The 17,925-nt window shown below is 41.7% G+C and overlaps 1 protein-coding gene and 1 long non-coding RNA gene across 11 annotated transcripts in view; one reads left to right on the top strand and one right to left on the bottom strand.

Moving 5' to 3' along the window:
• Positions 1-17,925, top strand: part of LOC106732368 (uncharacterized) — a 29,065-nt gene that overhangs the window by 8,886 nt on the left and 2,254 nt on the right. Inside the window, exon 2 of the long non-coding RNA XR_012904396.2 lies at positions 16,876-17,000. This is a non-coding gene — a long non-coding RNA (uncharacterized LOC106732368). The remainder of the gene's footprint in view (positions 1-16,875; positions 17,001-17,925) is intronic.
• The window catches only part of ABLIM2 (actin binding LIM protein family member 2), a 222,069-nt gene continuing 209,921 nt past the window's right edge, over positions 5,778-17,925 (bottom strand). For all 10 annotated transcript variants that reach the window (XR_012904395.2, XM_075930800.2, XM_075930803.2 and 7 more), the window contains one exon: positions 5,778-7,266. Coding sequence is in view for 9 of the 10 variants with exons in the window: in XM_075930800.2 (XP_075786915.2) it covers positions 7,153-7,266 (114 nt within the window). In the remaining variant the exon portion in view is untranslated. The remainder of the gene's footprint in view (positions 7,267-17,925) is intronic.

The following is a 17,925-nucleotide window of genomic DNA, read 5'->3' as shown; positions in this document are numbered from 1 at the left end:
GGTGCTGCAATTTGTTGGTTTTTTAAGTTTTTCCAGTTACAGACTAACTCAGCTCCCCCTCTGAAGCATAATGAAGAAGATAGTAAAGCATTATTTGCAGAGGGGCCTCAATATGTTTTATCCCTCTCTGAGCATCCCTCACTGAGAACAGGCTCCATTTTACCAAGTAGGTAGTCCTGGTGGATAGCTTTTTGCTTTCTGAGCGAATCTGTGTCACCCCATGCAAACAGAACTTCTCCTTGGGATTCAGCCAGGTAATAACCATGCCATGAAATGGAGTGGTTGCAGATCCAGGTACAGGAAACAGCTATGATCCTAGGCAACAGCTCTACGTGGACTGGCTGAGGCTGAGGCCGTTACACTAAGAGGCTCAAGAGACATGGATGGATAGAAATGTATGCCGACAATTTGGTTTATGAACATTTTCTCCTTTCTTGATACTTTCTTAAATCACTTTGAGATCTATGCATGAAAAGCACTATGTAAGAGTAAGTATTATTGTTATACTTGGATCTACATATAGGGTGTGTCTAGACTACATGCCTCCTTCGACGGAGGCATGTAGATTAGCGAGATCGGAAGAGGGAAATGAAGCCGCGATTAAAATAATCGCGGCTTCATTTAAATTTAAATGGCTGCCCCGATCTGCCGATCAGCTGTTTGTCGGCAGATCGGGGGAGTCTGGACGCGATGCCCCGACAAAGAAGCCTTTCTTCATCGACACAGGTAAGCCTCGTGAAACCAGGCTTACCTGTGTCGATGAAGAAAGGCTTCTTTGTCGGGGCATCGCGTCCAGACTCCCCCGATCTGCCGACAAACAGCTGATCGGCAGATCGGGGCAGCCATTTAAATTTAAATGAAGCCGCGATTATTTTAATCGCGGCTTCATTTCCCTCTTCCGATCTGGCTAATCTACATGCCTCCGTCGAAGGAGGCATGTAGTCTAGACACACCCATAGTGGGTCCAATTCTACTCTTATTGTTGACATCAACAGAAGTTTTGTTTCAGATTTCCTAATAAATAAGATCTGGGATTTAGGGTGTAAAAGTAATGAAACCTTCTCCTTATGGAACATAGTGTAATGAGGTTTTGCCCTCAATGCCTCAAGCTCATTAGCCCCCATTTTTGGCTATCAAGAATGTGACTTTTTTGTGGATAGGAGAAACGTGGGACAGGAAGCTAATTGTTAAAAAATGAGACTTTGTGAATAGTGAAAGAACAAGGTTGAAGTCCCACTGAGGAGTAGGCTTTTTTTAATATGCAGAAAGGTTCTGAATAGGCCTTGCCAGAATTTGCTAATCAGATGCATGATTGCACCATATGCACCGATTGCTACTAAGTGGACCTATAAGTAATTCAAGTACAAACTACTAATTGTGCAGTCCTATATTGAGTATTGTGCACAATATTGGTCACCCATTTTAAAAAAGGATATTGACCCCTCATTAATTATGCAGAGAAGTGTGATGAAAATGATCATGGGCATAAAATATCTCACAAAAAAGACTGAAAATTAGGACTATGGACATAGAAGCTCTCCACACTAAATTCCACCCAAAGATGGACTACAAGCCACCTGGAACAGTATCCCTGATGATGTCATGGCACATTTGGTGACTAATTTTTCTCCTCATCCACAACCATTTCAGATTTGAGCACTATGTATACCTTCAAGTCAACAGCACTCCCATGGGTTCCCTCATAGCTCCACCATATGCCACCATGTTTATGGCTGATTTAGACCAATACTTCCTCAGCCTTCGTCCCTAAATGTCCCTCCTCTATTTATGCTACCTTGATGACATTTTCACCATCCTGACCCACAGGAAGGAGACTCTTGAAGAATTCTACTGTGATTTCACTCCACCATCAACCTCGGCCTGGAACAGTCCACACAAGAGATCCACTTCCTGGACACTACAGTGCAAATAAGTGATGGTCACATAAACACCACCCTGTACCAGAAACCCACTGATCTCTATACTTACCTACATGTTCCAGTTTTCATCCAAAACACATCACATGATCCATTGTCTACAGCCAAGCCCTAAGATACAACCACATTTGCTCCAATCCCTCAGATGGAGGCAAACACCCACACAATCTCTTTCAAGCATTCTTAAAACCACAGTATCCACCTGGGGAAGTGAAGAAACAGATTGATAGAGCCAGATGGGTATCCAGAAGTCAGTCTCCTGGGTATCTACTACAGGACAGGCATTGAAAGTAACAAAGTGCCACTGGTCATCAACTATAGCCCCCATCTAAAGCCTCTCTAGCACATCATCAAGGATCTACAACCTATCCTGGAAAATGATCTCTCACTCTCAGACCTTGGGAGGCAGGCCAGTTCTAACTTACAGAACTCCCCTCCCTCCTCTCCCTTCCCCCAGCATTGTGAAACAAACAATGATCAGCAACTACAATCCACACAACAGAAAGCTAGGAACCAATCCATGTTGCCAACTCTGCCCCTGTATCTACTCAAGTGACACCATCATAGGACCTAACCACATCAGCCATGCCATCAGGCGCTCATTCACCTGCACATCTGTTAGTGTTATATATGCCATCATGTGCCATCATGCCCCAGTTTCAAGGAGGGTTCCTCAGAAAATAAGTCAAACTAAGGAAGGGAAACCTAGTGCCTGTCAGGAAGCTGTGGATTTTGAAATCAAAAGGCCCAGACAGGCAGCCCTGGAGCCTATCTATCTTATCTGAAAATATTATAAATGTGCATCCTGCTAGTGATCAGCTGAAAGAATTAATGGAGTGAAGCAGTCTGGCTTGATCACAGCTGCATGCTTCCTCAGCATTTCGTGTGACGGGAGAAATCATGTCTTGACTGTCTTTGGACACTCACCTGAAATCCTTTTACAGAAGATTATTGCGTTCTATGTTACTTTCTGCAACTGTCTCTTTCCCAGTCTGCTATCTCAGCTGCTACAGTTCTTAGGAATATAAATAACAGTGGACTCTAGGCAGAAGAAAAAGCCAGTGTACAGCGAGGAATCAGGGAAAAGACTTCCATCTCCTTTGACAATGGTAGTTAGGAAGCTGATTGATTTCCTGCTGGAAGAGGAGCACAGGCCTGCTCTACCTCTGGTTAGAAGGTATTCATTTGTTACAGGATTCATTTGTCTGAAAAGCCAGGATGATGAAATACATTGGCTTCAGCATGGCTGCGGGGGATAACTAACATTCATAAGGTGATGGCCGAACCACACAACAGGGGAGATGTGAGAGTCAGAAACCCAAATTGGCTCCAAAGACAAAACACAGAATCTCTGAAGGGGAAGAAATACCAACAGAATTCATTGCTGATATAAAGACGTATATAATCACTCATAACTGATGTCCATAGCACAAAAAATATCCCATAAAGACACAATTGATAGCAGCATTGAGCATTTTATAAACTGTGAAAAGCATTGTCTAAAGAATGACAGATGTACTGCTGAAAGTCCAGGTTTGTAACAGCAATTTCTGGATCACATTACTAGATGGAAAATCCTGGGGGAAAAAACCTTATATAATTACCCTGTAACACATTTGTCCTGAGTGATGCAGATTTCTCCCCAGCATTTTCCATGTTGTAATGCTATTTAGGATTGTCTGTTGGAACAGTATAGACCTTGGAGTATACTGATTACTCCTTCTATAAGTCTATTACCATTTAGTAGATGCCCTTAGGTCACTGCATGTAAAATAAAGGAATAAAACCATAATATGCACCTCAAAGATAGAGCAAGGAACATTTTAGAAATTAAAAGATCAGATTATATGTTGGAATGGAAGGTATTGTTTGCAACCTGTGTAAGCATATTACTAGCTTTAATCTAGCAGACTTTCTGAAAAAAGCAATGAAGATACTGTTGTGCTGCTGGATAGAAAGACAGAGGTGGTCAGACCTACTGATCAGAGCTGTAGTGGTCAGATCCCAGAAGTCAGAATTGGAGACAGAGTCAGGCGTCAAACCAAGCGTCAGAGCCAGTCAGTAGCCAGGCTGGGCATAGAAGCAGAGAATCTGGAACAAGGCAGGAAAGCAGGAACAGGACAGGCAATGCTTACTTAGTAATAAAGCCAAGACTCAAGTGGTTTTTTACTTTCTTAACTGAAGTGGCAAATCCAGAGGTGCTGAGACCATGAACTGCTAAGCCAAGAGGACCTGGGCCCTAGCACAAATCAAGCACTGATGACAGGATAGGAAGGCAGGGATCAGAAGGAATAAGGCAAGGCTCAAGAATCATATGAGAAGGCAGGGTCCAATGTACCAGCCAGCCAGAAATTTACCTGGTTGCTCAGACAACTTTCCTGTGCCTCCTTCTGGCTAAATAGTAAGTCTAAGCCAATCGGAAAGGTCAGATGTCTCCTCCAATTGGGAGTTTTGGGAAAAGCCTGTAGTAAACAAGGGTGTGTCTAGACTACAGAGTTTTGTTGACAAAAGTGGACTTTTGTCGACAAAACTATACCTGCGTCTACACTACCGCTGAGTTCTGTCGACATAACGTTGACAGAACTCAGCAGTTTTGTCGACGCTGGTAAACCTCATTTTACGAGGCATAATGCCTTTTGTCGACAGAGTTCTGTCGACAGAAGGTGTTATTGCATCTACGGTTGTGTCTAGACTACAGGGTTTTGTTGACAAAGCAGCTTGCTTTGTCGACAGAACTGAATGTAGTCTAGACGCTCTTTGTCAACAGAAGCTTTGTCGACAGTATCTGTCGACAAAACTTCTGTTGACAAAAGCCTGTAGTCTAGATGTACCCCAAGGGTCCATCAACCCATGCTACCTGCAGGCAAGCAATCCAAGTACCCAGCCTGGGGGGCTGGATAGGTTAGTACAGCCTGTGCCAGCACATCTTCACTGCTGTTTTAACAAGCTTACTAGATTCAAGCATAGGTGTGTCCACATTACTGCAATCAGAGATTTGATCTGCAGGGTTTAGACAGAGCTTCGCGCACAATAAATCTGGTTTAACAGTTCTGGCAGTGTAAAATGAACAAATAAGAGGCTCATTAGAAAGTGAGTGATTATCCACGTGGCACACAAAATATCTTTACTAAAGAACAATTCAAATTAGCTGTGTAATGAAAATATAAAAAAGGCTTTTTAAGGCAGTATAGTAAAAGACTTACAATATCATTATGAGTGAAATTCATATCAGTATAGAAGGCCTGCAGGGTCCAGACTCTACGGAAGGGCCACTTAACCCTTATTTTAAGGATTTGTGCAAAGGGGGTTAGGTGGTCATTCTGAACAGGAGTGTATTTCACCCAATGGGTGCAGATACAAGTCTATACCCCCAATTGACTTCAGTGGGAAAAATAACTGAAGAATTCAGTTCTGTGTTCAAGTATTATGGAGAATCTTCTCTCCTCAATGTGTGAACATAACTCCCTATAAGTTTAATAAGAGTGACATATCAGTATCAAGGGCAATAAGACCTGTAGCAACATTACAGGGTGAAATTATATATATTAAATCAATTAGCACATTTAATGAGCTATGTCTTTCTTTTAATGGTTTTTCTAGACATACGTATTATCAGACAAAACATTTAGGTCATGAGAAAATATATATTTCCAACAGCATGAATTCTGAATGTTAATTGAAAGAAGGCATGTTCAACTCTACAATTTCTCCATCATTGGACCAGTTGAACTAGTGTGAAGCAGTGCATATATTAAATTACTTTAAGGAAATGAAAAAGACAGATTGATGTAGAAGATGAGTACAAACATTCAAGGCAGTAAAAAATGCAGAACGCTGACATATGGGTGAAAAATGTATTTTAAATGCTCTTTTAGTATCACATAAAACTAGCAATTCACTTTAAAAACATTCTTCATCAGCAACTCTATTTTTGATCATATGAAATCACTAAATTGAACACTGTCCATCAGCTGGAATTAATCTTAATACCTAATGTTCATATCAAACACGTATATTTTGTTAACTTTATTTGTTATTTAAGATAGTTTCAAGGTGCGGCACCAATATTACATAGGTTTATTATTTGATTTGTAAAGAAACATGCAAATATTAATAAACAAGGGTTTTCATAATAGTTATATTTGGTTATCATTTGATAATTATTGATAGAGCACACCAAGCTTTTTTGTGAGTAGTTTTTCTGTTACATTTTATGCTGAACACTACTATTCCACAGCTACCAAATTGCCACCATAGTTCTCAAGGCTTAAAAAGGAAAGCCAAAGAGGAAAGGAAATAAGTATGCCTTTAGGCTTTAACATATATTTACAAAACAATATTATTTTATATGAAGATAAATATATATAAAGAATTAATATTTCATGGTATTTGTATCAGCATGAAATGTAAAAAATCCCCAAAAGATTAGTAAAACACAAATAACTGGTACTTTACACCCTTGGACCAGTTTTGTATAAGGCTTTAGTTTTCCTGATGAATGGGACATACACTTTTTTAAAGTAGGTCTCTTTATATGCTTCAGTCATTATAACTGTAATTTGTCACAATACATTTTGTAATAAAATAAAAACTCTGTGTTGTAATTGAAGATAACTAGTTACCATTTAGATGTACATGACGTTTTATAGAATAGCTTCCATCGAAAGTATAAGAACTAGATTTAAGGTGCTTTGATAGTTTTGCTTTCATTCCTAAAAAGTACCACACAAAAAGAGTTGCAATAAGTACTTGCTGAAATGCTTTTCTTTGGCCTTTACCACATTTTCTAAAAAATAGCCTATTATCCCCCCATAGGAGAATGTTATGTTTATTAGTCATGTGTCATCATTATTGTAAAACTTATTGAAATGAAATGTTAGATGGATTTTTGTCACAGCTACCTTTCTTTCTTTTCCCTTTCAAATTTTCCTTTTTGCATCAAGCAATAACCATAAGCAACAATTAATTTAAAGCTAGATTTTTGTATGTTGTAAACTGGCTAGGACCAGGAGCTACTGACAGAACCAGCCAGTCATGCAATGTCAGCAAGTTACCTCTATATCAATATGCTGTCATATAATCCTTTCCTTTGTTTCCCTGCCACATCCACTAACACAATTATGCTGGATAATGGTTCAACAGTAACTGCATATGATAGTTCTAGCAAGACATTTTTTGTTTTAATCACATGATTTTTTCTTCTCTCTGAGAGGGGTTAGAAAAGTAGAGCCTTTTTCTTTAGGTCATTCCTCTTCCAAAGTGCCAGACGATCAAATTCTTCAATGGTCATTTTGAAGACTTCCTGGAACTCTTCAGGAGACAAGTGCCTCTTGAAAAAGAAAATACAAAGATACTATCAGTGCGTTCAGAAATAAGGAGTATTTCTCCCTCTCCTGCACCTTAATTCATACTATGAAACAATGCATTGGAATTTTCATTTAAATTCCCAAACTGATTCTGAAAAAGACTGCGTCAAAATCAAATAAGCTAAGCTCTGTTGTGAAATGAAATGGACAGCAATGGCTTAGTTGTATAAAAAGAAAACTTTTCCAATAAAGTTCCCACTAAGTAGAAACTGGAATCTTTGGGAAAGAGATATAGGTATTTCTACATATAATTTGATGACAGAACATACTGTGGCCAATTTAAGCCAATCTGGAAATTTAAAGATATTGTTATCAATATAATTTCAGAGCTAGATTTTTTCCCCTTCATCTACAATAAGTGCAATAGACACCATGTTATTTCTCTAATAGTAGCCTTGTAACAAAGGAGAAACCATGCTGCTAAGATCTTACGTGAAAAATGTGCTTACGCTTGGATTTAAAGCAGTGTTTCTCAACGTGGTCTGTGAAACCACGTTGAGAAACATGCTAACTGGCTGCATCCGTTTGTTTACTTACCAGCGCTGTGGACACAGGCCTTGTGATTCTCATTGGCTCCGGTTCGCCATTTGCAGCCAAGGGAAGCAGAGGCCCAGCCCATGCTACTTCCTGCGGCTCCCTTTGGCTGCAAACAGTGAACCGGAGCCAATGGGAGTCGCGAAGCACTGTGGCTGTGGCGCCAGAAAGGAAACAACCCGTCACGGACAGTTAACATGTTTCTCAAAGTGGTTTTGTGGACTTTTGAGAAATACTGATTTAGAGCAGCAATGGGTAATATAGGCTAGTGACTGGGCCACATGAGTGGCCAGCCCTTGTTTTAGCAGGTTGCAAATATCGTCATAACTGACACAATCTCCTGGGATAAGGCAGTTTTGCTAACAGCACTTGTGTACCTAGAATTTGCAGGGGGTGTCGATTGAACTGTAGCAGCACTTTGATTGGATGCAAAGGGAGCGCACAACTCTCCCTCACAGTCAATGTTGTGTGCAATCAGCACAGACCTCACTTCACATACCCTTGCTTTATGTGCATGTCTCTTTTGGAAAAAATCAGAGTTCATGGACAGAAACCACCAGTATCTGGCAACACTGCACACGAGCAATGGTAAACAAAAGGTCTTGTGGGCAACATATAGAACCCCGATGGTCAACATGCAGCCCGTGGGCTACAGGTTGCCCACCACTGGGTTAGAGATGTGGTATACAGCTGATTTGAAATGACCGAAGCTGTGCTTTTATTTGATGTTACCAGTTTATTCTGTATAAAGTGAGATACAGACCCAAAAAGAAAGAATTACAAAACAATGCTGCCAGTAGGGCCAACGTAAGGAACCTCTGTGAAAAAGTTATGCTCAGTACCTACTTATTATATTTACAGAATAGTAAAGTCTTTGGAGTAAAAGGTATACAGCTCAAATATGCACGGAAAAGAATTTTTAGATTCTCCATTAGCTATTTTGGATTCTATTTTGTCAAACCATTTTACAAACACTAAGTCTCACTACATCATGTAAGGTAAAAATTATACCCTTTAAAATGTATATAATCAACTATTACCAATAATGACCATTTTGGGTACTCATTTGAGACCCAATTTTCACAAATGCGGAGTGCCCACAACTACTACTGAAATTACTGCAAGGTAAGGTTGTGCACCACATTGAAAATCATCCGCCCTTCCCACCTCCCAGTGACTCATTGTCTTCCTATAACAAAGGTTTTCAAAATCAAAGGCTAATTTTTGGAAGTGTTGGCCTGAGTGAGTTCTCAGCTTCTTGAAGTGGTGCTCCTCAATCCCTGCTACTCTGCACTGTGTACCTGGGAGAAAGAGAGCAAAAACATCTCTTCTTGGCTCATCCTCCTCTTGTTATTAGTAATAGTAATAATTACTGTAGCCCCCAGCAGTCCCAGTCATGGCCCATTGTGCAAGGTGCTATACAAACACAGAACAAGAAGATAGACTGTAAGCAATTTGGGGACCAAAGTATAAGATGAGAAAACACAGGGCTACAGATAAGAAAATACCTGTCAGTGTGATAGTCTCAGCATGTTAACAGCCTAACCTGGCTGTTCTCCCCCCATTTTGGATATCAGTGCTTAGCATTATCTCCCTACTCACTGGCGCACCATACCCTGTAGCCCAGGAACACCAAATCCCCTCCACCAGGCTCCTTCTTTCATGAACACGAACTCCTTCACACCCCTCTCCCTCTCTCTCACACACACAGTTTACAGCCCCAGGAAATCTTAATCCCAAAGATGTCATTAAACTGGAGAGACTTCAGATAAAAGTAACAAAACTGATTATGGGGCTAAAGAATTTGATTTATGAGGAAAGATTAAAAAAACCTAACAATGTATCAACTTGGCCAAACGATGACTAATGGGGAGGATGATAAATGTCTACAAGTGTTTGAAGGGTCTAAATACCAAGAGGAAAGACCCATTGAGAGAGGTTACGGCAATTATTCATATTTTTCTAAGTACATATGATTTTAATTTTGTTGGACTTTACCTATAGCTGAGAATTTAATGCTCTTCACTAATGAAGTTGGGGAGAACAAATCCCAAAGAAATCTAGGGGTGAATTTTCTCTCTAATCAGTCTTTGAACATTAATTATCTTAAATGAAACTCTCTGGCCTCAATAGCAGGGGAATTGAAAATTTATGTATGAGGGGGAGAGAGAAAATATAAACTTGTGTGTGTGTATTTTATAAGGCTATCCTAAGACTTAGAAGTCTTTGTAGGAATGACTCAGTGAAAAACAAGTTACAATTCTAATATATTTTGTGTGACTCGACCACTACTGAAGAAATGTAAGCTGGTTTTGTCAGAACTGCAGGATTTTAGTCGTTTTCAATTGTATTATAAAATATTACTTTGTGAGATATTCTTTTTATTCCACATTTATGCTCACAATCTTTTATTAATTTAAAAAATAGAGTTCTGCGATCACCAATATAGCTTATGTTACTGGTACTATCTCTTGCAGCATGGCACAAGGAGTGAAAAATGACTTTTTTGTGCAGCATGTTTGGTGGTGTACAGAACACAGAGGAAGACTGGCTCTCTTTCCCAAAGTGATAATAATCTAAGGGCCACACTGATAGCAACATGGGAAAAACCTGCATAAAGATCAGAAAACGAAACAAGTTTCAACTTGCATGTCTCCCTTCAGATTGTTCTTGGGGTGGGTTGCCTTCCCTCAAAAGGGAAGGCAAAGCCCACTAAAATAAGCAAATTCCGTAAGATCTAAGAGGGAAGAGGTGAGTTGTACAAATGCTCTTTGCACCACTCCCTGACTTTCCTTCCCCATGTTCTGAGTCAGAGCATGTGCCCTTATCACAACAGTGCACATGTTTTGGGATAGGCCTGTGAGACACAGGGTCTGATTCTCCACACTGGCATTCTCCTCCTGTAACTCCAGTGAATTCAATGGGATTACAGCATGTAAAGAACTGATTGCTTGGGGCTGATGTTATTCTTAACCTCACTTACTCTCTATAAATACTATGCTAGACTAGAATTCAGTAAGTGATGCTGCTGTAAAAAAGAGGTCATCCAAATATTGCTATCAGTAACCCCATCAACACAAACACTGGAAGAATTAGAACACAAGAGCTTATTATCAAGAATTACAGTAAACTCCAACCACTTAATCATTAATTAAAATTTGTGCTTAATCTCTTTAAAGCAAGGAGGAAGGCAAGCATTACAATGTGAAATCCTCACATTCCAAGCTACAGGTTCATTAAAGTGAATCTTGCAGATATGGGTTCATTACATTGACTGCCAAAAGAAAGATAATTAATTGCACAGTCAGTCACTACATAATGTTTTAAATGATGCTTTTCTTTGCAAAATAATGAAGTTTGTCTCTGGTTTTCTATGGCCTGTTTAAAAAAAATACAAAACAGTTTAAATAAATTTATAATGTTTATTCAGTTGTTAACTTTATTTTATTTGAGAAGAATTATGCTTGTAATGAAATCCAGAGATCTTCAAAACGAATAGTTAGCAGCATTACATTAATGTGAATGAGTTACGGTGAGGGAAGACTGCAATTAACCTACAGCCATATTGCCTCAAGCTGTGGTCACATAAACTAAGCAGGTTTATGGTGTGTCAGTAATTAGATGGGAGGTCTCAAAGGAAAAGGTGCTAGAAATTCAGGAGGTATTATCCATCCTTGTTGTCAGTCAATAGTCCCATGTAATGCAGAGTACTGCATTGCTAGAGAGGATGAATTTAAGAAGAGAAAAACCAAGGTCCTGTTTACTAGTTGTCATCAAGACTATCATTCTATTTCAGTTACCTCCTGTATCCCGAGCAAAGTACAGCTAGGCTTTATATTACACCCAGCTGAATCCATACTGTGCTTCCAGTGGGACACATTTGTTCTGAAATACTATTTATTTTGTAGTATTGCTTGTAAATTGTTGCTTTGTTTAATTTTGGTGGTGACCACAGAGATTATATCACCTGCACTCTGCCCATTAATTGGTTTCTGTCAGGACTGCTATTGACATTCCCAAATCTGTGAGCAAGAGAATCTGGAAGTAAGAGTTGCAGAATCTGGCCCTGAGCTAGTACCAGCTCTCTAAACAGAAAATCTGAGACAGATTGTCCGCCCCTCACAAATATGGGATGGCAAATATCCACACAAGTGGTCTCCATTTCAGCTCTCCAATGTGAGCAAGTGATGGTCTGTCCTTTTAGGTGATCGTTTCTTGAGTGTAAAGATGTTAAAACTTTTAAAATTTTAAAATACTTCCAGTATCCTGAAATAGCGTTTTCTGCATCTTGACAGTGTGCTCATTGCTGCGAAATAGCTTTTGAAATAACGGAAGCACTATTCCGACATCCCTATAAACCTCTTTCTACAAGGATTAAGGGATGTTTCGGAATAGTGCTTTATTTTGAAATTTGGCACTGTGTTTACACTGCCAAATTTCAAATTTCAAAATTAACTCGAAATAAGTTACGTAGTTTGTGTAGCTCAAATTGCATAGCTTATTTCTAGGTAAGGGTGCAGTGTAGACTCACCCTAATTGACTACATACCATGCTGACGCAAGAGTTGTCTAACCTTCCTCTCCCCTCTATAGGTTGAGCCTCTGAAATTCAGGACTCTCTGTTCCAGCAACAGCCACAGATGTTCTGGGACCAGAGAGCCACAGCGGCCAGGAGCGAGGGCTGGGTGGTAGCCCAGGGCTAGGCAGCCAGGTAGGCCAGTGGCAGAGGAGCTATCAGCAGGTGGGAGCCCCAGTGGCTGCAGGGAAGGCCTGCGGCGGTGGTGGCTGACAGTGGCTGGGGAGCAGCAGCTGGGAGCCTCAGCCAGGACCGGGAAGCCGCAGTTGAGCTGGCAGCAGGGGGAGGCAGTGACCTGGAGTCCTGCTGGACCAGAAGCAGAGTCTAGTGGCCAGGGCTGGAGGCCAGGAGTAGGCTGATGGCTTAGAGGGGAGCCCAAGACTGGTGGCCAGTGGCCAGCAGCAGAGCATTGACCTCACCTAGTCTGGCAAACTCTCTGGTTCGAGATCGCTCAGGTCCCAAGGGAGCCTGTACTCTGCTGCTTGTGGCTCAGCAGGCTTGCTGGAAGCTTCTAACAAGCCTACCACAAGGCTAATTATAAAACTGTAATTAGCCATGTGCTAGGCTGCCAAGGGGTCATTTGGGGTTATTCTCATCTGTGGGGTAATTAGGCTGCACACTTAATAAATATTTCAGTCTATCAAGTAATTACATGATTGGAAAAAATGCTTCACTGGTGGCACTAGCTGCATTCTAATGAATGTTAAAAGCTAGCACAAGATGTATACAATAACTCCATTGACTACAGATATGGCTGGCAACCACAGCTGTCACTGAGCTAAACACTGGCATGTAGCCACAGTCTGAAGCAGTAGGGAGGCGGTTTGGAGTGGCAGCACCCCACATCCCATGGGGAGTGAGAATGCTTCACTCACACAATCTCTTCTTTCAGCACGCCTCCCAGATCGTCAAGCTTCTGCTGTGGCAGATGAGGAAAAGTATATTGAAGATGGCCCTGCCTAATGCCTACCTCATTCAAGCAATTTGTGCCCTCCAAAATGCTCAGAGGGAGCAATTCCTGAGTATCCTCATGCAGGAGGTACAATGGGAAGAGGGTTTATATGACCCTTCCAGTCCTTTACTGGACCTTTGGCTCTTTGGATGTTATGTCTTATATGTTAAGACATTGTGAGAGCACAAAGGAGCTCCATTTTACCCCGTGATGTTAGTGTGGGATGTCTCACAATCCCTTGTGACATATCACAAGGCTCTAGGAAAATCATCTGCAGAACCACAATGCCAACACTATTTCCCCCTATTTAGACAATTACCCAAGAAGCTAAACAAGATTTCTAATAGGGAATTTAAAAAATAGGAATTATTTCTCTCCGGGGAGCTATTCTCCTATCCAGTGATATAGCATCCTGGAACTCTGTGGATAACTTGTGTCACCACACTATTATTCACTAAAATGAACTTGTTCATATTGGGAATTACATAATTGGTCTCTGCATGGGATTTGTGATTAAACATATGATAATGCATAGAAAGGATGTACTGTGCATGTAAAGATGATTCTCTTAACAATTTAAGTTAACAATTCAAGTCTCAAATCTACTACTTTACTTTAAAAAGACAGATAATGTTAAGTTGTACAATCTCAAGACAAGTGCTCACAAGTTTTTCAAACTGACAGATGATGCTCAGAGGCTTAATATCTGCAAACTTGAACTTGAGCGCTAAAAGCCTGATCCAAAAATTCTCCATTTAATTAACTGGGCTTTGATCTTGTTCCTAAAATATGTCTTCTAATGTGTCCTGGATCTGGGCTACATGTCTACATAAGCATCTTCTACCTGCCTGCTGTGCACTTCTCACATTGTTCCCATCCTGATAAGAATTAACTTTTTTCATATTTGACATCATTCCAAATGAATAATTTTCATCTGACAAAGGCTTCCTTCATAAGGTTTCTGAAAACAGATCTGGAGAAATACTTAACACTAATAGCAGCTGAAGCATACAGCAAACACTAAACACATTTTCTGCAAGTTTAAAAGGGTACAATTCCATTAAAGTGTATGAATTGTGTCCTCTTCATGTCACTTGTGAATTTCAATGTGGGTGGGGTCCCTAATTTCCTTAGCCTCCTTTGAAAACTCCTGCCTGAAATGATAAACCATTCCTCTGATCTCAATACATGTAGCATTCCAATATTTTCTTGAAAAGTGGCTAGAACCCAGCATGAGTCTTGAGTAAAAATTAAGGCAGAAAACTTTATCCTTAAAACAGATCCAAGTAAGGATTTTTAGGGGGAATATAAATGTTTGAATCACTGTGTGAACTCTGTTCAAACAAGATCACACCCATATATAAATGGTTGATTTCTGTTTGCCAGAGTTGCATTCCTGTTTTTTTTTTAAATTAACAATTGTTTTTTGTGTATATATATATATCCTTCTGAAACCAACAATTAACAGGCACAGACATGAGTGAGCTGAGTTATCCTTTTCAACTGCATTCCATAGGAATGACTGAATAATGTGTCTTCATTAACACTTTATGATTGTCAAAAGAAAAGCCCAAGAAAAAGAAATACATGCCTGCCGATAAATGTAAATGATAAAACTGAAACGATAAATTTAAAATGAGCTAGTCTAAGCACATGTTTGCTTGTGAGACTCACAAATCATGGCCAAATGTGAAATCTGTGTTAAAACTAACTGCAGAAATGAAATCTATGAACACACCATTGCGTTAAAAGTGCATACAGTGAAAACCTTCAACATCATTGTGCTAGACCAGGAAGAAACAAACAACATATGATATCATGTAAGTGACGGTTACTTATTGTAACTAATGGTTCTTCAAGATGTGAAGTCCATACCTATACTACACATGTGGTATGCACATGCGTAAGTCTGAATGTTTTTCAAAGCAGCATTGGCCCATACATACTCTCCTCATACTTGCAACTTAGGGCATAAGAGGCAATGTGTGTCAATGGCTCTCAGCTTCTCTTTCCACAATCCTGCAGGATCTGAAGCCAAGGGGATGGGAGGGCAAGGTAGTAGAATACAGATAGTGATCACACATCTCATAGAACCTCCAGTCACTGTAGGTAACCAGAATTTCTTCAAGTAATGGGCCCTATGTAAATTCCACACATGGATGATTGGCAAACAGTGTTCAGACTAGAAGTCGGTGCAAAGAAGATGGTAGTAAATATGTTTGCATTACTGGTGATCCCACTATTGCATCTGCAGCGGAGATATTAATGAGGGCGTAGTGTGTCATAAACAAGTAGATCAAACTCCAGCTGGCCTCTCTGCAAATGTCCATCATTGGAACATCCGATGGAGATTCTGTGGCAGCAGTTTGTGCTTGCATGGAGTGAACTGCGATTCTCCCAGAGGGGGAGGAATGTTTGCTAACTTGTTGACTCTAGGTGCATCCTGAGCCTCATAGGGTGCGTCTACACAGCAGGGCTTAACTAGAAAAAAGCTACGCAAACTGAGCAACGTCAATTGCATAGCTAATTTCAAAATAGCTTATTTTGAAATTGGGAGTGTCTACACAGCACTTATTTTGAAACAGAGCACTCTTCCTCCGACTTCCTTTACTCCTTGTATAATGAGGGTTACAGGAATAGGAGTAAGAAGTTCTCCAGCTTGACAGTATTTTGACATTATTTCAAAATAACTACCTGCTGTGTAGATGCGAACAAGTTATTTCGAAATAACGCTAGTTATTTCAAAATAACGTTGCTGTGTAGATGTACCCATAGGGACCATCGCTGGAAGAAAAAAATAAATACCCAGAGTATTTTCCAAAAGCAACAAACTGACGTAGGAGCCTACAAGCAAGATTTAAAAAAGAATTTTAAGAGCCTGAAAGTACAAATAGGTGCCTACTGGGAATACTCCCTGACTTCTCTTTTATCTCAATTAGTGTTATAGCTGCATCTTTATTTGCCTAAATACAATTTAAAAATCTAGTCACAGAGGTGACTGGATTGATTTATCCTAGAGAAAAAGAGTGAGAAAATCTGTTCCTTGCATTCAAGGTTCAGACTGACTTTTTTTTTTAAATTTAATAATTATTAAAAATACCAAGAAGTTAATCAAATAATACAATCTTTTAAAAGTGTTCCATTCCAAACTGAGGAATGGCTTCCATCAATAAAGAAGACTGCATAGGAAAACCTTTGGAAATGTAACAGTTAACGAATGTGCTAATTTTATATAGTTAATACAGTCATTAGTCTTTAGAACAGCAGTCATCAGCCAGTAGATGGGGATCTACTGGTAGATCTTGGAGCCTCTGACAGGTGATCCTGACTGGTTTGGCCAAGAGGCTGTCAAGTGCCCGCACTTCAGCTGCCCCTCCCCACTGCTGTGCATCTCCTGCCCTTTGCCTTGGAGCTGTCCCCTCAGGAGCTTCCTGCTTGCTTTGCAGGGCAGGGAGAGAAGGGCACTGATGTCAAGGTGCCCCCTCTTCCATTCTGTATCTTATCTCCACAGAGCAGAGAGGGGGCACAACAGGACTAGGGATGGAGTTTGCTGGCTGCTTTAGGGAGTGGTACAGGACCAGGACAGGGGTGAGCCTGCCTTAGCCACACTGCACCACCACCCAGGAGCCACCTGAGGTAAGCAGTGCCCATCTGGAGCCCACATCCCAAAACCCTACCCAGTCGTGAACCTCCTCCTGCATCTCAAGCCCCTGCCCTAGCCCCGAGCATCCCTGTATCCTAATGCCCTCCCAGAGCTTGCACCTACAACCCCCTCTGATGCCCCAACTGCCTGCCCCAGGCTCAGCTCAGAGCCCCTCACACTCCAAATCCCTTAATCAAAGACCAGAGCCTGCACCCCCACCCTCTGCCCCAGACTGGTGAAAGTGAGCAGGGGGCAGGGCTAGAGTTACCAGGTAGACCCCTCCAAAAACCCGGACACACTTGATCATGGGGGGGGTGGAGGGGGAAGGACCGTCCAGGAGGGGGGCGGGGCTGGCTGGGAAGGGGGTGGGGCGGGAAGCAGAGCTGGCGGGGAGTGGGGCTAGCCAGAAGGAAGGTGGGGGGCTGGAAGCAGAGCTGGGGGGGAGGGGCGTGGGGCTGCCTGGGAAGAACGGGGGGGACCTGGGAGGAAGGGGGGCCAGGGAGCAGAGCTGGGGAGGGTCGGGGGCCGCGGGCCGCGGGGCTGGAAGGAAGGAAGGAAGAGGGGCCAGAGGAAGGGGGGCAGGAAGTGGAGCTGGCGGGGGAGGGGGGGCGCAGCCACTGACCGCAGCCGGAGTCCATGGGGCCACACCCCCAGCAGGCACTCCCTCAAGTTGCTTGTAGAAGCCAGGCGGGGGCATGGGGAGTGGCTGGGAGCCGCTCCTCCGGCCTGGCTTCTGTGCACAACCAGAGGCTCCCAGCTGGGAGGCGGGGCTGCAATTGGCGCTGGGAGTCTCTGGTCACATGCAGAAGCCAGGTGGGGGGAATGGCTGGGAGTCCCAGACCCTCCCCCCCACCCCCCGGCTTTTGCATGCGACCACAGGCTCATAGCGCCAACCGTGGCCCCACCTCCCAGTCACTC

This window comes from Pelodiscus sinensis, chromosome 4 (genome assembly GCF_052426305.1).
Source record: "Pelodiscus sinensis isolate ZL-2025 chromosome 4, ASM5242630v1, whole genome shotgun sequence".
Taxonomy (NCBI): domain Eukaryota; kingdom Metazoa; phylum Chordata; order Testudines; family Trionychidae; genus Pelodiscus; species Pelodiscus sinensis.
The sequence above is the reverse complement of the archived record's forward strand: the minus strand, read 5'-3'. Positions and strand labels throughout refer to the sequence as shown.